The sequence below is a fragment of the Chiloscyllium plagiosum genome, unplaced genomic scaffold (assembly GCF_037043375.1).
Source record: "Chiloscyllium plagiosum isolate Xiang-an unplaced genomic scaffold, Cpla_swu_hap1 HiC_scaffold_19, whole genome shotgun sequence".
In the NCBI taxonomy this organism is placed as follows: Eukaryota; Metazoa; Chordata; class Chondrichthyes; order Orectolobiformes; family Hemiscylliidae; genus Chiloscyllium; species Chiloscyllium plagiosum.
In genome coordinates, this window is record NW_028270157.1 from 63,667,276 (window position 1) to 63,694,677 (window position 27,402).

Here is a 27,402-nt window from a genome sequence, read left to right on the forward strand (position 1 = left end):
CATTTTTGCCCTCACACCTTTGCCAAAAAACAAAATGGTGGAATCAACTGACAACTGAGAACAAGTAAGCTTTCTTTATGCAGAAAGCCAGTTTTTATAAATTATCTTTTCATGTTTGCTTTTGTTCCTAGAAACCCCTTTTTAATTCAGAAGCCATTGTGACAGCACCATTTGGTTTTGAAAAGGGACAGAGTGATAGAATACTCATTAAGGTTTGTACACTTCAGTTATGGTTGTAGTTGTAACTTCAGCTTTGAACTGATATGGATGGATGATTGTTAGAAAATAATGCTTTTTACTTACTGCCACTAAACAGCTGTCACCTACAAAATATCACATAGAAATGTGGCATCTCTGCCGTCTGCAAGCCAATCTGTTCATGGGCAATCAGGGATAGATATTGGAAGAATTGAAACAAAATTCTCACCAGCGACATCAGCCATACTCCAAACTCAAATATCCCAGTAACAGTGAAATGCTTTGGAATATCTGGAGGGTGTGAGCAAAATGCCATTTTCGCAAACCCCAAGAAACAACTCAACACTCATGCACCTCAGAAATAAAATTAAAGAAGATGCCACACAGGTAAAGTCTAAAGCACATTTATTTTCCCATTTGTCTCTTTTCTCCTGATACAAAATCAGTAAGCGTTTAACGGCATTGAAGAACAGTGAGAGCAGCAGACCCCTTTCTCTGACTGCACGTCTTCACTTTCTCATGCAGAAAGAAATCTCACACCCAGTTCACCAGCGCTCGAAATTAACTTGATTCCACCAGCTCCAGTAACAACAACCCCATGAGTACGTTGAATCTATTGAGAAAATATTTTTTTAAAAAAATCCCAGGGCCTATATTCTGGATCAGGTCCTGAACCAAATTGCGTGTGAGTGTGAGAGAGTGTGCGAGAGAGAGAGTGTGCGAGAGAGAGAGTGTGCGAGAGAGAGAGTGTGCGAGAGAGAGAGTGTGCGAGAGAGAGAGAGAGAGAGAGAAAGAGAAAGAACAAAAGAGAGAGAGAGAGCAGAATTAATGTGCCCCCATCCCCAACGACTTAAAAAATTGATTTCTCAAGAGGCACCTTGCAGTTAATTTCGAACGAGGTTATACAAATAGCCTCCCCCCCGCACAGTAAACTGCTCCTGGAGGAGCACACCAAAAGTTTGGAAATGAAACTTCCTGGTTAGTTACAAACAGATTTACTATCACAGCCAGTAAGCTCGCAGCTTCACAATCCACAAAATCAAATACAGTGAGGAAAAAGGGGGAAAAGAAAAATCACATCTGGTCAATAAATATAGTTGCCAAATCTGGTTGAATGCATTCCTGGAGGTTTCCTCACATGATCTTCAGTCTCCACTCGCCCTCACCCAGTGAAAACAACCATTCGCCTCCCCACCCACCTCAAATATATTTATGTAACTAATAAACTAAATGTGTTCAAAGAAAGAGAAAATAAAAATCTTGGTTTTATTGCAACCCTGTGGTTTTTTCTCCAGGGTTCCTTACAGCATCATCCAGGGGATTAATCTTTAATGCCTTAACAGACAATTTTGCAAGTTTGATGGGGCGATATATCAGTGTACACACAATACAACCCGAGCTACATTGGAAAAACCTTGAGGCCTGAGGCCTTGACAAGACAACGTATATTTACAAAGTACAGCACAATATCTACAACAACATAAAAAGCTCAATTAAACTTGATGCAAGTTATGAAAAAAAATCAATGGCAAAGCAAACAAGATTCTTGCAACCAAGAGCTTGTAATCCCAATTCTTTTTTGTTCTCCCCCCAACCCCCATGTTTCTTCACTAGTTTCCTGCAAAGATCTGGTTAGTCCAATTAAATCAGAATCAAAATAAAATTAGGTTATAAAGAGAGAGGCCACATTTGTCAAGTCCCTTTTGTTCAGTTTGTACCTAACAGTATTAACATGATGTGAGCAATAGGAACGGTATTAAATTGTTGGCCTTGTGTTAAAATCTCTGTAACATGGTGCTAGGTTTAATTTACAAAAGAAGGGTGTGTGTAAGGCGTCGAGAGGTTTAGTGTGCTCATATCGAGAAGTGTGTGGTTTGTGCCAGTCAGTGTGGTGATACATGAAGAGGATAAAATATTCTCTCTTATTTCTCCTTGAAAGAATAGGAACTACAACATTATGGTCCAAGCAAGGGGCTCAGTTACTATCCCGAAACATTCCACTTCAAACCTTGCACTGGGAGTCAATACAATCAGCCCCTTGACATTTTTTCCTTTTGCTGTTTTTGCAAAACAAAACGAGACACAAACAGTTGTTAAACATTCAAAGAAAAAAAATCTTTGTGACAACGTTCCACTGACATCGGAGAGCTCTAGAATACCAATTGAACACTGACGGCAAAACGAGATTCATTTTCAGTCACTGCACTGTGCACTTTATGAACAAATATAATACAAACCACTGTCATCACAGCATACACTCATCTATCTTAGGTGGCAGTGAGATACACGTTGTTCTCATGCACTATGTTAGCGCAAACCAATAGGAAACGAAGAAGTGAACCCAACAAATAATGTGCCAAGTCCAACTCTATATACACAGGAGATTAACTTCTGTTCGAGATCCGCAGACAATAACTCGGACTCCCCCGCCGCTCAGCTGCATTCCTCACATTTGGTTTTTCCTCTTCTTTCACTCTTTCGTTCGTCTATACGCTCAGGACTTTTAGGCACTAGCTTCTCATCATTCCTTTATTTCTTAACGTGCATGTAATGACAAGTCAGAACACAAGTGTGAATGGATAAATTCTACGATTTATTGGTGCATGGGCATTGAAGGATCCCACATTCTCCATCCATGTTAGACAAAGGAGTTCATGGCATTGACCGGGGACGGGGCTTCGGAGCTCTCATTCCCCTCCACTGCTTCTTTTTCCTTCTTTCCACTGTACTGTCCAATAAAAGAGCCGTCTTCATTGAACTGACCTTCACCGCCCTCACCGTAGTCAACCAGGCTGTCATCACTCACACCCTTCTTAACTGTCCCATCGGAAGGCGTCCGGCTCCCTTTGAGGGGTTTATGGTCCTCCGTGTCACTGAAAAGGAGGATCACATTTAATAAAGGAGCAGGTGTTAAATTGTGAGCACAGTGCAGAGCAAAACTACTAACTTTTACGAAAATATCAACGCAAGTATTGGCAAACACACGCATTTACAAAACTCAACCGTCTGAACGAATGGGAAGTGGTTGTCATGGCGCACTCCATTATGTTATATCACATCCAAAGTGCAAGGGGTTGCCACGCACCATCCAGTTCAATCAATCAGTCACTTATCTCACTCCGTCTACCACCAATGGGTTACAATTACCATTCAAGACATTTCAAGGTAGGAAGGGATCATGGAAATGAAGGTGAGCAGTTCATGGCATGGTGCGTTTCACTATCTAGGAAAGGATGGCAGCATTTATCAAGTGAGAAATGACATATTTGAAATGTCCTTTTCTAGCCCAGGATGAACCTCCAACTATGGCTACGTTACTCCTTGAGAGCCGTCTCAATGACCAAAGTCAGATTGGAACTAGAGCCTAGATTCCTTCTTGTCCTGTTGAGCCTTTTGTAAATCAACTGCGATGCGCAGTGACAACTAACTGGGGCTACACAGATACATCTGTCCTTTGGGCTGGAAAAGGGATGATGGCTGTTAGTTAGCAGGAATAGACACCAGCTGGGAAGTTATACGTACATGAAAAAGAACATGGAGATTGGTCTGAAATGAAGAGTTTTGAGTTGAAGCTCATTCCATGAAGTGGAAATGTTAAGCAAATGCGAGAGGGGGCATTCAAATCATTCAGTGTTACTCAAGGCATGCCAGACTTTCAGTTGCCACCTTACCTTTCCAGAGACCTACATTTTCCATTAAAGAATGCAGAAGGAATAAATGAAAACAGTCAGGAGAAACAGCAAAGTCGGTCTGTTGTCAGGCGCGCGTAATTCTTGGACAACCGGCCCCAGTTTTTAATAGGAGAGTACATCTAAAAGCTGCATTAGTAAGAGGGGAGAGAAGAGACCAATAGAAGGCAAACACATGTGAATACAATCTTTGCTCCCCCACAGTATGGAGGGTGCTCGATAAGCAGTCAACCAAGGAAGACCTGAAGGCTGCCCTGACTGAGCAATTACTGGTGTGCCTCCCATGCTTATAAGTCTGGTAGGACTCCCTCTTGGATGCTGCAAGAGATTCTGAGCAGGTCTCCCCTCAACACCAACACTTTCCAACCAAAGTTCATTCTCCCCCATTATAAGGAGAAAGGAACGCTAATCTTTATGCTGAAGGACCAAAGCTATCCATGGTGCTCTGTAATGCACTAGCAATAATCTTTCTTTACAAGAAACAGATCAAATGAGCAAGCTTGGTGATGATCACACCGGAAATGGATGACTGGCTTGCATCAATTTTGTTCAACTACAGTCAGAACATCTCCCACTTATATGAAGAACCCCAGAACCCAAAGCATCTCACAGTCAATGAGGTTGGTTTTGAAGGGTCAGACTAATACAGGAATCGCAGCAGCCAATTTGCTCACAGCAAGGCCCTAAAAGCAGCAATAATGACTAGATCCTCAATTTTACTGGAGTTGGGATTGTTCTTGATTATACCAAGACTCTCAAACACCAACCCAAGTGCATGTACAATCAACCAAGAAAGAAAATTGCTGTTCAGTTGATGCTGCTGGGACACCAATTCCAAAGATGACAGGTCTAGTGATGTGGACTGAACTTCAAGTAGATTGAAGGATGGGAACAAAGAGCAGGAACATGGGCAGGGAGATCACTCTCCTCATACAAATACTGTCGGTCACCCCAATGGACATAACTTCTGTTGGAGCATTAAGCCACAGAGACCACAAAAAAATTCAAACTCCCAGACTTGTTAACTGATCTCAGCTAAACCGTCACTACTTGCTCTCAGTACCCGACGGGTGTTATAATTACTGTTGTGTGAAATTCATGCAGGAGTAGTAAAGGATCGGGTCCAGCCTTAATGCTTCCTGAGGTCAATCAGCCAGCTAAGATTGATGGTTATGATTTACACCTATAATTGGGCAAAAAGGGGCTTCCTCATGGTACTATGCCCCCACCTCAAGAGTTGAAACCACTAGGGAAGAAAAAGGAAAGCACCAACCCACTGGATCTAAGAGTGTTACACGGGGCACAGATAGGACACCAGCTCAGGGTCTACAGAATGCCAATAACCTCAGCAGCTCCAGTCGTACCCCTTACAAACCTATGAATTAGGAGCAGAACAAGGCTATTATATCCCCCAGGTCTGCTCTGCCATGTAACAAGATCATGGGGTGGACCTGAATGTCACTTTGATTTCATGTCTCTGCCTACCTAAAATACCCTCTAACTCTTCAAGAATCTTTCTCTGCCTTAAAAACATTCAATGACCCTACATCTATGGGGAAGAGAGTTCTACAAAGTCAGGCATGTTGGAGAGAAAAAAAAAAAGAGTTGCTCCTCATTGTTTTAGATGCGAGGGCCTTTCTTTTTAAACTCTGCTCCCAATACTAGTCTCTCCCACAAGGACCAACATCCCCTCAGCATCCACTCCACTCCACCAAATCCCCTCAGCATCTCAAGTTCTCATTCTTCAGAAACCCAATGGACCCATTGGCTCAACTTGTCAAAACTTTCCTCATAAGATAACCACCTCACTGTCCCAGGAATCAGTTGAATGAATATTCTCCAAACTGTTTCTCATGCAAATATGTTCTTTCTTAATAAGACGACCAGACGACCTGTATATTGCACTCCAAACACAATCTCACTCATGCGCTGTACAACTACAGCATAACATTGCTACTTTCATCTCCAGTCACATGCTCAATCTTTTGCTAGTTACTATACAGCCACATCCAACATGATGTTATATATCCGCACAAATCAAACTGCTTATAAATATGGCTACCCAATTTTCAAAATCACACTTGTAGAGTTACATGCTCTTCACTGGAATTAACTAGAACGAGGGGGCATAGCCTCAAAATAAGGGGAGAGCAGATTTTGGGACTGAGTTGAGGAGGAACTTCTTCACCCAGAGGGTTGTGAATCTGTGGAATTTCCTGCCCAGTGAAGCGATTGAGGCTACGTCACCAAATGTTTTTAAGACAAAGATAGGCCGGCTTTTAAACTGTAAAGAAATTCAGGGTTATGGTGAGCAAGCAGGTACATGGAGCCGAGTCCATGAACAGATCAGCCATGATCTTATTAAATGGCAGAGCAGGCTTGATGGGGCCAGACGGCCTACCCCTGCTCCTAGTTTGTATGCAATTATGAATTGAATGCTGACAATGACAAAGTAAAGCGAGGAAGAGAAAAAAAGAAATTGTGCCAAACATCTACATTCCCATCAAGAAAATTATTCAGGAAAGCCTTCAACACTGTTCAGGATACAGGCCTAGAAAAATTGAGAAGGGAATGTAATTGTCAAATGATTTAAAAAAAAAACAAGTATCTTCTGCTCCTTCACTCTCATCAATGTTAGCTCTCAGTGGGGGTGGGGGTGGGGGGGGGGAGGGAGGGGGGGGGGGGGGGAGGTCTTCACGAATCATTGCTCAAAGGCCAGGTGACTAACACTCTGTGCAAAATAGAAAAGCTGGTCAGATAGGGAAGGAATCACAACCAGATTAACCAATCCTCTCCTCACTGCACTCTTTCTAACAACGGCCAATGGGTGATCATAAATATCATAATCACCTACTTCTAACCCCAATGCTTGGTTGAAGTCAGCTAACACAGTTCAATGTTAACCTGGGCTATTCAGCTGACATGGCTCATCGTTGACAACTCAGTTATGGCTGCTGCTCAAAGTCCAGCTGCTGACCAATACCACTGCCCACTGAATTCTAGAAAATGCAAATCCTCATGTCAACCTCTGGAAGGTGTGAATCAGAAACTTGACCCAAACAATTGGTGACGGGTTGTATCCTTGACCTGCTGTTAGCAGTTTTGAAACATCTTGCGGCTTTTTTCCAGATTGCTTTTATGGTAGTCAATTTCTAATTTTCAAACTCCCACTGCAGCACACTTCAAAAGCACTTCGATGGCCTTACAGTACTTTGGTTATTCTGAGATAAAGGAATTATATATTGTCACACCAGCATTGCATTTGCACTCAATTTTTTCTTCTCTTTCAGTGGCACTTCAGTGCTAGATTTTTGTTTGTGAACACAAACGAATCCAGAGGGCTCAAATGTACTTCATGTAGGGGGCACCTAGAGCCAGCAGAAATCAAAGTCCAACAGATATTTAATGCACTTCCTGAATATGATGGAAAGGACAAAGTATTTCCCAGATTTGATGACGACACTGAGTGACAGGGCATCAGAACTGTCCTTATATTTTCATTATTGCTATACTTGTTCTTAACTTGGACGTGAATGATATTTTCTAATAAATCCAACTGGAAAGTGAAGAGTCTTCAAGACATCTAGACACTGGACAACATTAAACAGTAATTTCAAAACTATGTTAGATAGGAATTAATGCGTGCATTGCTGACAGGACACCTAGTGTATATAAACTGCAAATGTAAAGGTCCCAGGACCTGAATTCATCTTCCACCCACGTTTTTAATTCCCAGCAACTGCATGGTATGTTTCCTTTTTTTACCTTGCCCCCCCCCCCACTCCACACTGCTGCTTAAGTTATAACTTGCTACCACTTATCCTTCCGATCATCAGAATTCACGTTGGGTAGAATAGAACATTGATCCCAGCGGAGATGCTTACAACCAAATAAGTCTGTCATTGGTGAGAGAAAGAAAATCACATAATGGATGCTGTGAAAGTGTTGGCATTCAATGCACCTCAACTGAGTCTAAATATGAAAGTCAGTTGGCAGATCCTCATTGTTTCTATATCTTTCCTTTCAGACTCACTTCAGTCAACACACCATATATATTGCTTCCATGATTAACATAGTGCTGTCGTAGGGAAAGAAATTCTCTCCAAATGTTTCCCGCTTTTATTCAACTACCCCTGTCCTTCTGCTCCCTCCATTGGCCACTTAACCCCTCACAGGTACTGGTTGCTGCCGGGTTTGGGAGAAAGGAGGGTGTGTCATGGGATCTCATTCACACAAAACGCAAAGCAGAGTTCCATGGCCAGCAATCCAAAAAAGGACTCATGAAGCATTGACAAATTGATACATTAATGGGACTGAGAGGAAACAAATTAACTGAGGGTAAAGAGCAGGGACTCTGAATAAAATACGGCTAACGTGGAAGCCTGATTAAGGAGAATTTAAAAATTAAGTATGCAAATTACTCAAGATGGCATTATAAAGTGGAATGCCTCATCTTGATTTATGATGGAAACTATTTTTAGTCATTCAAATCTCAAATAATTCCGGCTTGACAAGGTCTCACTTGAAGCTACGATTAGGTTGGAACAGTTAAATAGAAAATTTACATACAATTGCGGCTCGCAATTTGCATTTTACTAGAACTCCCAATCAGTTTGATTACAATTTCATTTTCTGTTTGCATTTCAGGTTTTCCCCGAGAATGGACTGGAGACCACAGCTCACTGCTTTGCATTCCAGAACTCGACTAACCCAGATTGCCATCACTTTCCAATTTTCATTGTCAATTCTCCCAAAGGTACTAGTAGTCAAATTCTCTGTATGGTGCTGATTGTATGCTATGTATGCCTGGGCCTCGCTGAATTGGGCCACCACCCGCTGCTTAGCTGACTGATAACTCAAGCACCTTTGCTGTTTAAATCTGGTGAGGAAAAATGCTTTGCATGTTGCTTCACGCCAACACCAATGCAGAGCTACGACATGAAGTGAAAGTGAGAAGAGTGGGTAATTGGAAGAATGGGTACAAAGAACAATGTTGTTTGGCTTTTCGAAGCAAAGGTTGGTGTATTTGGTGAGAAGGCGTGTAACCCTTCATGTTTGACATGGTTGGATCGTTTAGCTCCCTCTTGGAGGAAGCATCTGTGTTCCGAGAATTAAACAACCCAAAAACTAAGCATTAGATTCCACCTAACAGAGCATGTATGACTCAGGAATGTACATATTAGCAGGAAGACGCATCACATGGCCTACTGGTGACACATGCACTGGATCTGAGAGACACAGACAAGGAGTAATACAGGCTCGTTAGCAACAACTGAATGGAGAAGCCAAGGAAAAGGAGTCAGCCTTTCTGTAGTTTGTTCTGTCATTCAGTTAAATATGGCTCTTTAACATCCTAATTACACCTAACCATCCTAGTTCCATATCCATCATCGCTCTTACTTTACATTTTAATAGGTCCATCTCAATTTTTCAGTTGGAGGACTGGGAGGAAGTTTTTCCAATTTCCACAACCTTTTATGTGAAGTGTTTCCAAGAACAGTGGAGATCAGATTTTAAGTTTATCCCCACTTCTGCTTGCTACTGTCCCACCCAAGGAAATCACCTCTCCGTTTGCTCCCATCAAACCAAATTATCAGTTTAAATGTCTCGATTATCCCTTCCATTGTATTTAATGTTTTTTGCCTGCTGCATCATTTAGCATTCCCTCCAAAGCCAACAATATCTTCCTTTGGTGTGGTGCCCACAACTGAAAGCACGTTCCCAACAGAGGTCTAACCAAACCTTTGTCCACCTGCAGCATAACCCTGACTCTTTCACTCTGATCTTCTGGAGAACAGTCCTTAATTTTTTTTTGAGAGCCTCAGCTATCACTAGTTATTTTAGGCAGTTTAGTATTTATTACTTTCAGCACATCAGCTGCAAATGTTTGCTCCTCCAGATTTCCCAGCTTCTCACCAATTAGAAAATACACGATCGGTTTTCCACGTGTCTGAAAGTAGTGAGCTCACATTCCCTTAAAGTTCCAAGCATTCAGAATCAGGGGAATCCTAATATCAGGACAAGTAGGCTCGGACAATCCCGACTCTTCATTTTATTGAGGCAGTGAGTTGGAAGGCTACGTGTGAAGCTAATGATCTTCAATACGGCTGCCACAATCAGTCTCAATGCTCCTACTTTGAGAAGGGGAAAATAAAAAACCATGTAGAGTTTACCTGCCTGTCAGTACACATGTGCAGCATGGACGAGGAAAGGGCTTGTCTGTGTCAGCAGTGTTTGAACAGCAGGGGGCAGTCTCCAGCTTCACACATCAAGGTTGGTCACTTGAGTGAGATACTGGATGGTGAGGAACGACTTGGGGAGTGGGTTACAGGCAGGACCCAATGTCTACAAGGCAGATGGGTGCGCTGAATATGCAGAGAGAAAAAGACAATGGATAGTAAAGGATCTGCATCTGTGTCAGTGCCTGTGTGTAGGTTTATTTTTGTCTCCTCTGTCTAGGTGTAAATGTATGTATCATTGTGTGTTGAGTGTGCATGTGTGTCACTACACCAGTTAGAATTTGACTGTCTTTGCGTAGATGTGTCTCTGTGCTTATGTGGCCCTGTATGTATGTATGTATGTATGTATGTATGTATGTGTGTGTGTGTGTGTGTGTGTGAGAGAGAGAGAGAGAGAGAAGAGAGAGAGAGAGAAGAGAGTGTTGATGTGTCTGAATCTGAGAGCCTGTGTGCATGTTTCTCTGTACGTGTGTATCTTCCATATTAATAACTCCTGTGGGTGTAAAGTGCGGAAAACCAACTCGTGCGCTGAAAAAAAGATTACACATCAGTTCTCAGAGGTTTAATCAACAATAGCGGAATCAAGTTAAAAGTCCAACAAATTCAATTGAGTTTCAGCTTTCCAGACAAGCAACATTACTGATCAAGAACATTACGCAGTGCCAAGTAGCACCAACACATTCACCCTTCATTTCCATTAAGGTGCAACAATTTGGATTTTCTTGTCAAAATTTCTCCTCCTCCTCCCTTCTCTTTCCCTCCTCACCCCACCATCCTGCATTTAAACCCTCTGAATATGTTGGCTGATAGTGGGGCTTCCCTTGATTGGCAGTGATATCTTATATCACACCCCCCAACCAGCTATTCCTTATTTGAGGTGAAAGGGAGGCGGCCCTGGCAGGTTGGTTGGCTGTAAAGGCATCACATCCAACCATTGAGCTGTTCCCCCAGGCACTGGTAGCCAAGATTAGAGTAGTGCTGGAAAAGCACAGCAGGACAGGCAGCATGCAAGGAGCAGGAAAATCAACTTTTCAGGCAAAAGCCCTTCATCAGGAATGAGTGGTGTGGTAGCCCCCGTGAGTGGAACACTGCCATAAAAAACAAGTCCCATCAACTGGTAAATTGTTGCACCCTAATGTTTTGTAGAAACAGCTAGGCATTATAGATGGACAGCAACATACAGCTAATTATACATTACAGAGATACTATGGATATATATATGTATCTGTAAATAATTAGCAGTAATGCACATCAATAAAGCTTACAGGGCTTATGTCTCATACAAAATGGGAAAGAAATTCAAGTACAGGTATAAGAGGTATAAGAATTACAAAAACACATAAGGCTTCAATTTCACAATAATCCTTTGGCACTGTATTGGAGATGGTGCTCTTCACTGCTTCAGAAGTGCTTACTGTGTATTAAAAGGACAGGGTCATTATGAAAAACCATTTTTTTTGTTTAAAAATTTGCCAAATATACACCAACCAACATGGGTGTAATGGAAAGGTCACACAGCTCTTCTGTCTCTGGTGCAAGGGATGGGTCAAGAACCCCTCCTCTTTGAGGAATGTAAATGGATACCACCCACCCCCCCCCCCACTCTTTGGAGAATACACCCAGAGCCCACTCTCCTGTAAAGGAACCATCCATCAATGTCTTTCCATGTCCCCCACAATACTCAACTCCCTCCTCTGTGATGGGACAATGCTCCCAACAGCATCCCCAATGCCCTCCTCTTGACTGGAATACACTGCCTGATCTCAATCCTGCTCTCGGCTCACATGAACATACACAAGTTCACTCACTTGCAAACGCACCCATTTACCAACTCATCACCAGGAGTGGAGTTCCTCAGCTGGGAGCTAGGATCCGTTAGGATCCCTCTCACTTTTGTAGCTCAGAGTAAGCATACCGGAGCAACTGAAGAAGTTGCAAGTACCCAGCTCCTCATCAAAGGCATATTGGGAGAAAAGGGCAGTAAATAGTTCGGAAAAGGACAGAAATATGAGTCTTCGGCTTCAAGGAAGTCTTTGAACATCTGATCCACACAATCGCAATTTCAAGGAAATACTTCAGAGAAAGATTCTTTCAGGTTGCATGGAAAAGATTGATACTTGAAGAAAAGATTTTCTTGGCACTGAGCTAGAAGTTAGACTCTGAACACGAGCCTATACATAGTGTTATTTTTATATAAAGAGAGAGATTGTTAACAAAGATATATTGCTGAAACATTTTGTCTCGTCTTGACAAATGCAAAGACAAGAACTCCAAATTTCAAATGATTACAATGATTCAGATCTTCTTTGCTTTGCCACAAAAGACATGCTTCAGGACCCTTCTCGATCCTGGCGCACTGACACTGTGAGACAGTTCAAACTATCAATGGCCAACGCCCCAGATCCCTTGGACCTTGCATGAATGGCTCTGGCACGAAGTTCCAGTCAGAGACATGACCTATCAAGACCATTACTCTCAAGAAGTTGGACAGATTAAAACCAGAATGTGGCAGCCAATGCTAGAAACAATACGGGGAGCTTATTTCACACTCAATACCCCTCCCAGCCCACCTATCCCCTCCAACCTATAAGTGGACGCCAATGTGTTGCAATGCTGATCAGTATATACAGAGTCCCAGTGGTTGTGTGGCATAGAGGGAATGCTGCTGACAACCTTGCGTTTCCAAGGGCATTTCTGAAGAGACATGGTTCACAAATCAAAGAACAGAATCCCTGCAGTGCAAAAGGAAATGGTTTGGTCCATCGAGTCTGCATTGACCCTTTGAAGAGCATCCACCCAGACCATTCCCCAGCCCTATATTTTCCCATCAATAATCCACCCAGCCTGCAATTTTGCATGGCCAAACCACCTAACATACACATCTTTAGGCTATGAGAGGAAACCCACCCAGACACAGGGAGAACACAGACAGTCACCCAAGGTTGGAATTGAACCCAGGTCCCTGGCGCTGTGAGGCAGCAGAGCTAACCACTGAGCCAGCGTGCCACCCAAAAATTATTCTATTTAACAGAAAACATTGAAACAATCGCCAATCTCATTCCCCCGCGACTCCTGGCGATGGCTGTGTCTTGGAAGATTTATCCCAACTATTGATATCACAGGAGGAAAAGGCACTTGCTGCTTCTCAAGCCAATTCTGATTGGAATCATTCACAAACTTGCCACAGGGTCCCAGAAAATGATCAATCTTCAAAACCTGCTGCAGCGGTATGCCGGGGCAATCGATTCTTGATGGGAACGAGGGCAACGTGTCAGGGTCAAGGGTCATTCCAGAGGGTAATGCGTCACGGTGAAGGGCCATTCCAGAGGGCAATGTGTCAGAGTCAAGGGTCATTCCAGAGGGCAATGTGTCAGGGTGAAGGAGTGAGGGGGGATAAGTCACGGGGGATGATGGTCATTCCAGGGTCATTCCAGACAGAGAAATGAGGGCAATGTGTCAGGGGTGAAGGGTCACTCCATGTCAGGCTTGAGAGGATATGAATCCAATACTGCTGAGGTGAAACTGATTATTGAAAGGTCCCACAATTGTTAAAATCTATTTGTCAAGACTAAAGTTGCTAAGCTGAATTGAATTTCAAAGTTTATAAAATTATGAGGAGCATAGTTAAAGTGAATAGCAAAAGTCTTTTCCCTAGGATGGAAATTTGGAGTTCAAAACTAGGGGGTATATTTTTAAGGTGAGAGGAGAAAGATTTAAGAAAAAGACATGGGAGCATTTTTTTCACACACAGGGTGGTTCGTATGTGGAATGAACTGCCAGAGGAAGTGGTGGATGCGGGTACAGTTACAGTATTGAAAAGACATTTTGACAGGTACATGAACAGGAAAGGTTTAGAGGGATATGGGTCAGATGCAGGCAAGTGGGACTAGTTTAGCTTGGGAAACTTAGTCAACATGGACGGGTTGGACTGAAGGGTCTGTCCCTGTGCTATATGGCTATGATCTAAATCAAGATGCAATTGAATAAGAATGAAAAGACAACGATCAAACCTGCCCATCCCAGAGTGACATGAAGACAACGTTCACATTCCTTAAATAGCTTTGTTCCACTGAAGCACCTTTTAACCCAAATCATGGATCAGGTATCAGGCAGCCTGAGCACAACAGGGTAGTGGTGTCCTTTTTAATTAAATCACCAATGAACCACCCACATTTCTAATTAAAGGAACAATTAACAAGCACTATCCACCAAGGGCAATACATGAGTACCAAAAAAATTCGCGGGGACTAAATTAAAATGGAGTTGGAGGGGAAAATAATGCACCCCAACTCCTGTGGTCTCTCTCTCTCTCTCTCTCTCTCTGAAGGCACCTTGTGAGGCGTCCCGACTCTATTCACTAGAGATAACACTTAGACCCATTTCTCCGATTCCTGAGGTGAGGGAAGGCGCCTGACCACCATTCTGCACACTAAACGATTCAGTTTACTTGACAACACTTCGTCAAATCCTGCTTCATGCCACCTGTTCCAATTCAGCTTCCCCAATGTTTGGTGAATTTTTGCGATGGTTTTGAACGATGGTCAAACGATGCTTGGCAATAAGCATCAACAGATTTCACCTAAGCGTAAGTTTTCACTCTAAAATGAGCTCACAATAAAAGCAGTTCCTCAGGTTTGCGCTGGGGTTATTCCCCTCAGGTTGCACCTCAAATATACGTACAGCTAGGCCTTGTGCCCTGCAGAGGAGCCCACACAGCAACTGCAACCTCTGTTTCCAGAGAGTGTCACCCCTTTCTCTTAGATATCCAAAACAATAGCCAAAAATAAAAAGACCTTTAAGTTCCTTGCTTCCCCTCCAGTCTGAATACCTGTCTACTCCATCTTCTTCAACTGTTGGAGTACTCAAGTGATTGCCATCCTCTAAGCTCGTCCCAATTCTCATCTTCCCACCAATTTGACAGTCCCCCTTCTCCACCATACACCTCACTCTGCATCCTACCTCAGCAATGCATTATTCAGCACTCCTCAATCCAACATCCATCTTCCTCTGTCCCAATATCCAGGCCTCCTGACCATCAACTGAGCCCCCTGCCTCTCTTAACTATACTCACCACCCTGATCTATGCTCACTTCAACTCATCCAGACATGCCTCCCCACGCATCTGTGATGCAGGGCCCAAACTGTTAGCTTTAAAGAAAGCGCTTACTCTTGGTGCAAAACAAATGCTGGGTTGGAGCAAGCATGCAGCTTTCATGAATAACACTAACGTTAGATGCACTTGCTTATTCGTTCTCTGGATGAGGGCGGCACTGGCTAGGCCAGCATTTAATACCAATCCCAGAAGGAAGTTGAGAGCTAACCACAGTGCTGGAGTCACGTGTGGTCCATACTGGGTAAGGATGACAGCTTCCTCCCCTAAAGGGCATTAGTGAACCATATGGGGTTTTCCAACATGGTCATCATTAGACTCTTAATTCCAGATTTTTTTAAATATAGAATTCAAATTCCACTCTCTGCCATGGTGGGGTTTGAACCCAAGTTCCCCAAAACATTACCTTGGTCTCTGGATTAGCAGTCCAGTGATAATACCACGAGGCCATCACCTCCCCTACTATGTAAAAAGTCTACAGGTCGTGGCAATGCCCATTCCTCAATTAACTGACCTTGGCTACAGTCAATCCAAGAAAGAGCGAGCACTCAGCGTGTCACAACTGATACAATGCCAGGCATTATCAAACCTGCAATAAATCAAACAACCTGCTCCAGCCTCCAGATATAACTGTTTCTACTCCAATAGTGCTGGGGAGGTACAATCTACAGAGCTGTTGTAAGCAACTTGTATTTATATACTGTCCTTAAGCTAAAGAAACAACCAGAAGTGTTTAAGCGCATTATAACACAAAGCTTGATACAGAGTTTGTGTGGTGCAGTGGTAGAGTCTCTCCCTCTGAGCCAGGAGGTCTGGGGTCAAGTCCCATCTATTCCAAAGGTGTCACATAACAATGTAGGTACAGGTTGGTTAAAAATAGAAGAAAAAAAAACCTGATACTGAGATCCAGGGCAGCCCATAGATCAAATGGCAACCGGAAGGATGTAAGTGAGGTGGAAAGAGGCAGGGAGGGAATGAGAACTTGAAAAACAGACAACTGAAGACACGGTCAGGAATGGTAAAGACCATGAGAAATAGGAATCGGAGTAGGTTGCTTAGCCCCTCAAACCCACTCTGTGGAACATGGGAGACCAGCCAAGCATGCAGAGGAAAGATTGGGCTGTAAGATTTCAGCAGTAGGAACAAACTTGAGCAATGGAGGTCAAGAAATACACTCTTAGACAAGGTGCAAATGAGAAGTCAGAAGCTCATTCCAGGATCAAATGTGATACCAGTGAAATAAAGAAAATGCAGGTCAATAAATTGAACTCAGCATGGATTTGTTAAAACAATACATGTTTCATTGGGTTGAAGAAAATTGATGAAGTAATTTTCAAAAGACATTTCATGCATATGTTAGCCAAGTTGTTGGGATGCAAAGGCTTTCACTGTGTGGTTACAAAGTTGGCTAAGGGTCAGAAAGTAGCAGTGAATCTGACAGTTCATCAGGCGATAGGAAGGCGTTCAGTCGTATACCTCAGGAACTGGTGTTGGCACCACTGCGTTTACAGTGATGGTGGTGCACAGGAAGATGGCAGATGAACTTAAATGATTTATTTTGAAACAATAGAAAGGAAAAGGTGCACATTTAAAGGGGATGCAGGAACAGGGGCAGCTGAAAATGTTGAGAAGGCAGTTAGAACAGGCACAATGTGACCCTTGGCTTTGTGAAGTAGATGCAGAGAGTTCAAAATCAAATAAGTAATTCTACATCTTTAAGAAACACTGATTATGCCTCAACCAGTGTACTCTGGTTAATTCTACACAACCACAGAATCAGAGTACAAAACAAACCTTTCAGTTCATTGAATCTGCAACTAAACTAATCTAATTCTACACTGGTCCCACTTTCCAGCACTTAGCCTTGAATGATATGACATTTCAAGTGCTCTTCAAAGTGTTTTTTAAAGATTGAAAGGTTTCCTGACTCAACTACTTCCCAACACAGTGCATTTCCGACCCCCACCACCCTCTGGGTGAAAAAGATTTGCCTCAAACCCACTCTGAAGCTGCCTTTCACTTGAAAATTATGCTTCCTTGTTATTGACTCTTCAACTAAAGGGAACAGCTGTTTTCTATTCACCCTGTCCACGCCTTTCATAACATGATACACCTCTGTCAGGTCCTGTTCAATCTATGCTGCTCTAAAGAAAACAACCTATGCTTATCCAGCCTTTCTTCATAGCTAAACTATTCCATTCCAGGCAACATCCTAATGAGTCTTCTCTGCACCCCCTCTCCAGCGCAATCACATCCTTTCTATAGTATGGTGACCAGAATTACATCTCGTATTTCAACTGTGGCCTAACCAAAATCCTGTTCAGCTCCAACATGACTTTCCTGCTCTTGTAATATATGCCAAGACTTACAAAGGCAATCGCCCCATCTGCCTTCATAACAACCCTATTAACCTGTCCTGCCAACTTAGGACAGGCACTGCAAGATCCCTGTGTTCCTCTGAGCTTCCTGGTACTTTAGGAGGACTGCCAAGCTCTTAGGAAAGATGTGGAGAAAATTTATAAGCGAGATACTTCACTCATACGTATAAAATGAAGAAACTGAGGTTGGTCTCCTATGAAAACAAAGATTAAGAGAAGATTTTCAAAATCATGAAAAGCAAAAAAGGGGAAACTGCTTCCAGTCATAGGGCAGGAGTCAGGGGACACGGATCTAAAGAGCTGGCAAAATAAGTGGAGATGATGTAAGGAGACTTTTATAGACAGTGAGTTACCATGACCTGTAATAAGCTGCTGAAAATGAGAGAAATCAAGTTCAAGAATAACTTGCAAAATAAACTGGATGATAGCTTGAGAGGGAAAATATTTGCTGGAGGGTGAAGACAGGAGGGCTGGAAACTCTATGAAAGTAATTGATGATCATAGAGGCACGAATATTTCTACGGCCAGCAGTGCTGTGATGCACCTTCTGTTTTCAATATCTAAGTATGATTGCCATTTGCACAACCTAGACAATTCATGTTTCTAAACCATACTTGGCACACCAACCAGTACATCACAGGCACGTTATCTGTACTTTCATGTCAGGTATGACATGCCCTGTATTAAAACTGAAGGATGGCCTTTCACATTTCCCAGTGTGCAGTCAAAACAATGCCCATCCAATCACCTATTCTGCGTGCAAGGTTTTGCATTCATTGTGTGTGAGATGAACCATCTCCCGATGTACCCTTGCAACATTCCTTCTCTTGGCCCTCATAGATGGTGGATAGGGAGTCAAGTTGCGAGTTACTCGCTGCAGAATTCCCGCCTCTGACCTGCTCTTCTGGCCAGTCTTTATAAGGCTGGTCCAGTTCAGTTACTGATCAGCGACAACACCCAGGATTGTTGATTGTGGGGAAGTCAGGGGCAGCATTGCTGTTGAACACCAATGAGAGATGGTTGGCTTTTGTCATATTGGATATGATCATTGTCTGGCACTTGTGTGGCAAGCATGTTGCCCAAGTGTTGCTGTGTACGGGCAGTGACTTGACTATTTGAGCAGCGATGTTGCACAATTAGCTATGAACATCCCTTCCTCCTGATCTTATGATAGTAAAGTGATTGAGTAGCTGAAGATGGTTGTGCCTAGGACAATACTGTGAGAAAATCCCAGCAGTATCCCAGAGTTCTGACAATTGGCCTGCAGTAATCATACACATGATTTTGTGCCAGGTATGACTCCAACCAATGGAGAAGTTTCCCCTTCCGATTCCCATTGACTTCAATGTTGCTCAGGCTCTGGGATACTCCACTCAGTCCAATGTTAATGTCAAGGGCAGTCACTCTTAGCTCACCTACACAGTTCAGTATTTTGGTCCATACCCTAACCCTCATTATCTATTGGGGCAGGGATCTCCTGTGCATAATATAAACCGCAGGTGGCGGTCTAATGGGAATCCCCGATCTATCCTGGTGATGCATTTGGCCCTGTTAATGGCGAGGGAAAAAAGGGATTGTGCCTGGGTCCAACCTCAAGTACATGGATCTGTGTGAGATGAGGATCGTACACTTGGAACGACGGTGTAGTGAAGTGGAGTGGCCCAGACCAAACACAAACTGAGTATCAGTGAGAGGCTGTTCTGTGTCAGTGCCCCTTGATAGCACTATCAACACTACCCTCCGTGACTTAGCTGATGATCGAGAATATAAGACGAATGGTAATTGACCCCATTTTCTATGGACAAGACGGGCGTGAGAATATTCCATTTTGTCAGGCAGGTGCCAAAACTACAAGGGCTTGGCTTGGAGGGGCACACGACTGTGCAATTTACGGTGCAACTATTTCTCAATATCACCATCAGCTGGAAAGGTGCATTTATGCTGGAACTGACCTCATTCAACACTTCTGGCTGTGAGAATGCTCACAGGTTCTGCAGTCTTAGCTTTTGTACTTAGGCTATCATTGAGGATAGGGGGCGCTTGTTGGACCTCTTCCTCCCATGAAATCAGATGTGTTAGTTATGGGGTTCCTTAGCAGTCTATAACATGCTGTTTCCACTGCTTGGTGTGCGTTTAGTCCAATATAGTCGCTTCACTCAACTGGCACCTCATTTTTAAGAACTAAATTGCTCCATTAAAATGATGGCAATGGCAGTATATGGGATATGCCAAGCTTCAAGGTTACAGATTGGTGTGGCCCGTTGCATATCTTGAATGCACAACTGCTGGCTCTGTTCTGCCTGTATCCCATTTGCACGTCGATCGTGTCACATAACGGTAGCCTAAGTGCGGGGGTGAGACTGTCGCCACACGGACTTGCAGCAGGGGTCACTCTGACCAATGATCTAAATGCACATAGAAGTTGCACCAGATTGAAATCAAGAAAGTTGTATCATTCATATTGGCTCCTAGACCACCTACTGTCGAAGTAGCATAAGCAGCTTTGACCTTTAGGACTCAGCCAGTTCAGTCAGGGGGCGGAGCTATCGAGTTACTGTTGCTGACAGACAATGGGCTCTCTGCCCAGAGAACATCCTGTGCCCTTGCTCCTATTGGTACTTTTTCCAATTTGTGTTCAAGGTGGAGAAGTACCCATTCCTTAGATGACAGAGGATGTTGAGTGATATTTAGCCGGAGGTTTCCTTGATTATGTTGGATCTAAGCTATAAAAAGCTTGATGGGATCTGGTGTGTTAGTGGTGATGATTCCCATGTGCTGACTGCATACTGCCACCCCTGGGACTGGCCTGGTCACACAATGTCTCTACAGTACAGGTTAGAAGGTACAACTCATCTGTGGACAGCTTTAATTCTGGCATAGGACCCCAGACGTCAGCCAGGAGGAGTTTGCAGAAACAAATGGAAGTGGCGTGTCATTGACATTTCTAGCACCCTGGTTGACCCTGGCTGACCATGGGGGGTTCATCTCGTTTGGTCAGTTCAACATTTTGGTTGGGGGGGGGGGGGCGGTGCTTGATACAGCTGATGACATGCTAGGCCATTTCAGAGAGCACTTCAGAGTCAACCCTATTGCTCTGGGTCTGGAGTCCCATGTAGGTCAAACTGGGTAAGGACCGAAAGCAGATTTCCTTGAAAAGCTAAGACAATCCACTGTTTCATCCTCACTATGACAGCGGCTTTGCTTTCATTCTAGCATGGCAGTGGAGATCAGTGGGAACAACAGGAGACTATTCAGCCCCTCAAGTCAACTCTGCTATTCAGATTATAATAGTTTACAGCTGAACTAAATTTCCTTGCTTTTCATATCCCTCACCTCCTAACAAACAATCTGATGATGTCACCTGAAAGCCCCAGCAATCATAGCCTCTTGAGGAGGGAGTTCAGATTTTCGACACCCCGTGTGCGAACACGTGTTTCTCGATTTGGCTCCTGAATTGTCAGAATCAAATTTTACTGTAGTGCTCCCTTGAGGTGAACTCCCCCCCCCCCACCCCTTGACGGAATTAATTTCCCTGGACCAATGTCATCAAATGGAACCAGTTCAATGAGCTCACATGAAACAACAGGGGTTGGGTTCTTTTTCAGTGATTGTGCTCCCTAAAAAGGGACGTTATAGCAAGGTCACACATGCAACTTGCCATTCAATCAGCACAGCTTCCCTCAGGGACGGAACCCAGAGAAACCTCTACCTTGCCAATGCCGCCCTCAAAAATCAAGGAACCACTCTCCTCTCCTGCTCGGTTTTTCTCTGCTTTTGTCCCAGTCTCTGATTCTTCCGTCTCCCGCCTAGTGTTCACTTTTCTACTCCATGGCCCGAGTATGGGAGGACATTCCTTCTTAATAGCATCCGCTGTGGCCTTTTCCACAACCTGACCTAGCGACCCGGAAGCTGCAAACCTGTGAAACGATTGACTCTAATCGTTCGCTAAGCGTTGAATGACTAGATATTGCTTCCAGTGCCAGTTTTTCTTTTTAAAGAAGTTGGTGCATTGATACAGCTGCATTAGATGTACGAAGTCAGAGGCAGAGAGCAGTTTTAGTTCAAGTGATGAAATTGGGATGTCAGGGATTGACATAAGAAACACTCATTTACATGTACATTTACGGGATAAGGGAGTCACTGCAGGACGTAGCGTTCAGGTTTTTCTACAAAGTGGGAGGAAACAAGATTTTGCAATTAAAAAAGCCACAACCCCAACACAGACCATTCACAGTTTCAAAGCTCACTACGTTCAATGGGTCCAGGGCTAAGGACTCTGACCAGCCGGCTAGCTCTTCAATGGGGCAGTACCAAGAGGCAGGCGACAGGGTACAGAGCAGATGCTCACCTGTATTCACCAAAGGCTCCGTCATCTTCTTTCATGGGCTGGATCTCAGGATCTGCGTGAGCATCCTCTTTCTCCTTGACTGTAATCATCAACAATTATATAAAAAAAGGCACGCATTAGAGTCGTGCGTTGCTTTGCATTCGGAGATACAACCCTTTCCTGAGGAAGGTGTGGAACTGATTGGAGTGAAGTGGAGGATGGTGGGTACACTGGAGTGCAATGAGGGAGGAGTGGGGTGGGTCTGACTGGAGTGAAATGGAAGGTGGATGGAATGGAGGGAGAAGTGGAGAAGAGAGGAGTGACAGAACAGAGTATGTCAGCTTTATGGACTCAACACTGATCTGGGTTGTCAATACAGCAATGTGTAAACGCAGGCAGTTTAGCCCTAAGTGTCATTGGCTTCAATTTTGGTGGTAACTTTAAATCAAAACATTCTCAATCTCATTAAAACCTACTGCGTTGTTATCTTCCCCCCTCCCAAATCCAACAGGCCCAAACTCCTAGATCAGTCAAAATGAGTGTTTAAGCACAGTAAGGAGGGTAACTGCTCTCATAATGTAGGGTGTCAGCTTACAAACAATAATAGATAGATTCACTGCCACCAATCCTTCTTTTCGCCAAGCTAACTAAACCATGAAGGCAGGGATACAATACCTTGGGCAGAGGATAGGCTCAATTCTGATTCAACAGGAAAGGATTTTAATTAATCCTCAGTCAGTTTTATGACCTCAGATAAAGGATAGTCTCTTGTGAAAGATCAGCTTCAGCTTGAGGACAAATTGACCTGACAGCATCTCACAGAATTGAACCTGCTTCCTCATGATGCCTAATACAAATCTACTGAGCAGACAGAATGTTGGTTAGCTATTCACAGGGATTGTCTTTTGTGACCGTTTCTGAATTAACCTGTACAGAATTTACTACACACCTTTGGAGTGGGTGGGGCTTGAAACCAGGCCTCCTGCTCTATAGGTAGGGATACTACCACTGTGTCACAAGTGCCCAAAGTCCTTCACATCGTGATGGGCAGGCCTTATCTTGTGATGTTACAGGTAATAACCATCTTGCACAACACTGCTAAACTGTGGAAAATTATATCCTGATTCTCTGGATCCCCACTTCTGGTGAGATCTGTATCCAACACAGGAAATGAGGAAGGGAAAGAATTCAATTCGTGCCAGAAAAGGAGATTCCAATCCTTTGCAAATTTATACACACAAACAAACACGGAAATTGCTGGAAACACTCAGCAGTTCCGGCAGCATCTATGGAGAGAAAGCAGAGTTAATGTTCTGAGTACAGTGACCCTTCCTCGGAACTGATGGTAGCTGGGAAAAGGTTGCTATTTATGCAGAAGAGCTGGTGCAAGGAGTAGAAATGAACGATAGGTGGAGATGGAGTCCAAGGAAACAGAAAAACAGTTGGCTAGACAAAGACTTCAGTTCTGATGAATGGTCACTGGACCTGAAACATTAGCTCGTCTTTCTCTCCACAGATGCAGGCTGACTTGTTGAGTTCTTTCCCAGCAATTTCTGTTCTTGTTTCTGATTTTTAGCATCCGCAGTCCCTGTGTAAACTAAACTTGCCTGACGACTAAAGAGAAAGTAGCGTCATTCTCAGTTATACCATGAAGGTGGATCATCAAAAGTAATTCCTTTTTCTAATGGCCTAACTCTTTCTGGTCTCTTTGTTAATGACATACACTTTCTTTGTTGCTCTTGATGGTGCATCTGTTCAACTTGTTCATTGTGACCCTGAACCTTTGTCCTCTTGTCTGCTGGCCTGACATGCACATGATCATTATTCCAGTTTCACATCCCCAGGAATGATCTGAACGCACCTGCCCGAGGGCTCCTTTATGTGTAGCTTTGTAGAGTTGAAGAACAAAATCCTGTCAGCTCTTTCCTCAGGCAACATTTGTTTAAACTTATGCCAAACTGGTCTGCTCTGCACTGCCCTTAAGGCCAGGATAGGTCCCTAGCACAAACATGAATCAAACTTCTCCACAGTCTCCGAACACTGGGCTAGTGAAAGGTTCACTCACCTGGATATTTGCCGCCTTTATTCCTTTTGATGAAGCAGACAATCAAGAGGATCAGGATCAAGAGGGCAATGGCACACATTAATCCAATGAACCAACCCTGGGTAGCAATGTCTACCTGTCGGCTTGCCATGGCTGAGGGACCGATTATTTGAAAGGAAGAGAGGGAGAAAACATTGATTAAGATGTGAAACAAGTGAGGGTAAGGGAAGATAGTGACCCTAGGAATTTTCTGTGTGGAATTCTGAATGCATTGCACATTGGAAATAGGTTATCTTATCCAAACACATAATAATTAAAGCGGAAAATAATTTTTGTGCACGCAATGTGAATCTGACTCACGGGCAATACTTTAACAAAACTTAAATAACACCCAAATGCTTGATGTAATTCCATAGCCTTTAACTGTACCGTTTCCAAGCGAGTCAGTGCAGTAGAAGCAAAGTTTTTAATATCAATCATGAAATGTTGATGACTTTAAGTGACAATATAAAACATTTTGATCTCAGTTCAGCTGTTGTACATCATTCCTGACGTTTTGTCCATAAATTTCACTGAAAATAGGAAGTGATGTGCAGTAACCATCGCAACTAATACTCCCCACTGTCACTCAAAGCCAACACTGATCTTTCCAAAAGTAGCAGCTGCTGAACGAATTGCACTCCACCCCACCCACCAGATTTCTCTCCAACTTTCTTGGAGATACTGACTGTTGCCTAAGCAAAGCCCAAAAGGGTCTTGAACCTGTCTCCTCTAGTCTGCTGTCCTGACATACCCATGGTCATTGTTCCAGTTTTACTTCCTTTCTCCTTTGCAATATCCAATACACCTACACTGTGTGGGCCAATACATATTCAGCAATGGATCCAATGGTTCCAATGGAGCTCCAAAACATCTACATGCATTTTCCAGCAGGGAACATTCAACAGCAATTGGGGAGGAAACATCTGTCTTTGTTTTCCCAGTAAACCGGCAACCTTCAGATTTCGAATCATGGAATCCCTACAGTGCTGATAAGGCCATTCAGCCCATTAAGTCTGCACCAATCCTCTGAACAGCATCCAACGCAGATCCACGCCCCCGTAACTCTACATCTCCCATGGCCAATTCACCTGGCCTACACATCCCTGGAGACAATGTGCAATTGAGCACGGCCAATCCACCTAACCTGCATATCTTTGGACTGTGGGAGCAAACCCACGCAGACATAAGAATGTGCAAACTCTATACAGATAGTCACCGGAGGGTGGAATTGAACCCAGAATCGTGGTACTGTGAGGCAGCGGAGCTAACCACTGTGCCATTGTGCTATCCATTTATCTATACTACACCAATACCCCAACACACTATTGCATCCTCCAGAAGATAAGATGTCATGCAATTTAAGAAGAACACAATGCAGTCACACATCAACTCACAAGAGAGGTTCCTGCTATATTTCTGACATGTTTAAGTAGCCAACAGAAACAACTGATATACAGAGAGTGTAGTGAATCCAGCAATGACATAATGTAGCTTCACAGTTCCCTGGCAGGAGTCAGGGACAAATAACTTGGACTTTGGTTGCCACAAATATTATATGTGAACATGCCCTGTCTACCCCATAGCACAGGAAAAGATCTGCAACATGAAGGAATTGTCTTATTAATTAAATCACATTCTTACGTAAGAAAAAACAAATGAACCATCAACTAAATAATCTCTGGGATGCATAATGTTAACATTTACCTTGTACTTTTTGTGAAAGGGGCACAGTATTATGAAAGTTCTGAGAAAGTAAAGTTTAACTTGGGAAGCTCGACCTTGGAAGATGAGGGTTCATAGAGAAATTGCTAGCAAACAAAAAAGATTTTGCACTTGACATCACTCAGAACATATCAAAGCATTCCAAACACAATTATTTTGAAGAGCACTCAGAAAAGCAAAATACTGTAGATGCTGGAAATCTGTAATAAAAATGGAAAAATGTTGGAGGAACCCAGATCTGGCAGCTTCAGTAGAGTTCTGAAGAGGGGTCCCATCATCCTGGGAACATGAATTTTGTTTCTCTCTTGGGAATGGAATGAACATTTCTCATCCAATATAGATCTTCTTCAGAACTCCAGAGATGCTACCAAATCTTGAGTTTCTCCAGCATTTTACGTTTTTATTATCTTGAAGAGCAAACATCATGATTTTTCGTGACGACAGCATCCACTTTCAGGATTATCTGATACAATTTTGACAGAACAAAAGACTCGAATAAAACAACATAGGTGCAATTGTATAGCTACCGATACCACTCTCCTCTTCCCCAAAATAAACCAACCTATGGACTGAGATTTAATTCAGTTAGCCTCACTTTGCGTTCAGTGTTGCCGCTGAATATGCACTGTGAGTAGGAAAGGGGATGCAATCCAATATGGTGGAGATTTCACAGAACTTTCAGTGACAGTGCAAACTGGCTTTGAAAATCAAATAACAAGGCAACATATGGGGCGCAATGTAGCATGCAAGCAATGAAGAAAGGCAAGAAAAAGAGAGAGAGAGAGAGAGAGAATGATGATGGGCAACCAAAAGGGAGTTCAACCAGCACCAAAGCATTTCGCAACTTAGCAAAGGCCACCTCAACTTCTATTGTCAGTGGAGTTGTGTTGAGTTAAGAACAACCTTACAAAGGGAGAAGCAGCAGCAGCACATTCCTCTATGGTGCACTGATTCAAAGCTCTTCCTGCTATTCATCAAAGTTGCAAGCGAGCAATAACTGCACAGCCAGACCGTTTCCAAAACATGCCCCATCAAATCTTTCACTCGCCAACACTCAAATGCCAGAAAACCATCACCAGAGCCTTGACGAGTCATGCAATTGACTTTAAGGGTGTATGCCAAGCCTTGCAGTTGGACGCCAACTCTTTCTCTGGCCACAAGTTATAATCACATAAACATGCACCATAAACGAGTTTGTCCATGTAAGCACCTCAAGGGTGTGTATAATTATCTGATGAAAGAGAAGTTAAAATGTTCCTGCAAAGCTATCAGTCACAAAAAGAAGATAGCACATGAATGAAGCTGGCCAGTGAAAGAGTTAAAGACACAGTATCCCTTTTTATTTCTCTTTGCATTGCCCTTTTCTGACATTCCAAAGGAACTTTCCCATCCCTCAGGTCGAGCACCACTCTCAGATTATGGGCCATGGTTAGACGGTGGGAATCAGATGTGTAAACTGATGATGAGGAAGATTAGAAAGATTGATACAGCTCCCACAGGGTTTGAGTGTTAAAATTAGCATGCCAGGAATTGATCACGCATGGCATTACTCACAGGAATTCTGGAACAATGATAATGACGCTTAACCTGGTTTAGCTGTTTAAAAGACCATTACTCAGGACCTCCATCTAGGGAAGCAACCCAAGCAGAAAC

At 43.3% G+C, this 27,402-nt stretch overlaps 1 protein-coding gene across 26 annotated transcripts in view; it reads right to left on the reverse strand.

Moving 5' to 3' along the window:
- Positions 1-586: 586 nt before the first annotated feature.
- The window catches only part of nrcama (neuronal cell adhesion molecule a), a 419,288-nt gene continuing 392,472 nt past the window's right edge, over positions 587-27,402 (reverse strand). For 25 of the 26 annotated variants that reach the window (XM_087997474.1, XM_087997473.1, XM_087997476.1 and 22 more), the window contains 3 exons: positions 24,007-24,138; positions 21,963-22,041; positions 587-3,071 (listed from right to left, as the gene is read on the reverse strand). In XM_087997474.1, coding sequence (XP_087853600.1) covers positions 2,837-3,071; positions 21,963-22,041; positions 24,007-24,138 — 446 coding nt within the window. In that variant the 3' untranslated portion in view covers positions 587-2,836. Of the gene's footprint in view, positions 3,072-10,673; positions 11,541-21,962; positions 22,042-24,006; positions 24,139-27,402 lie in introns of those variants that run through there. The other variant, XM_043709030.2, reaches the window with a different exon arrangement.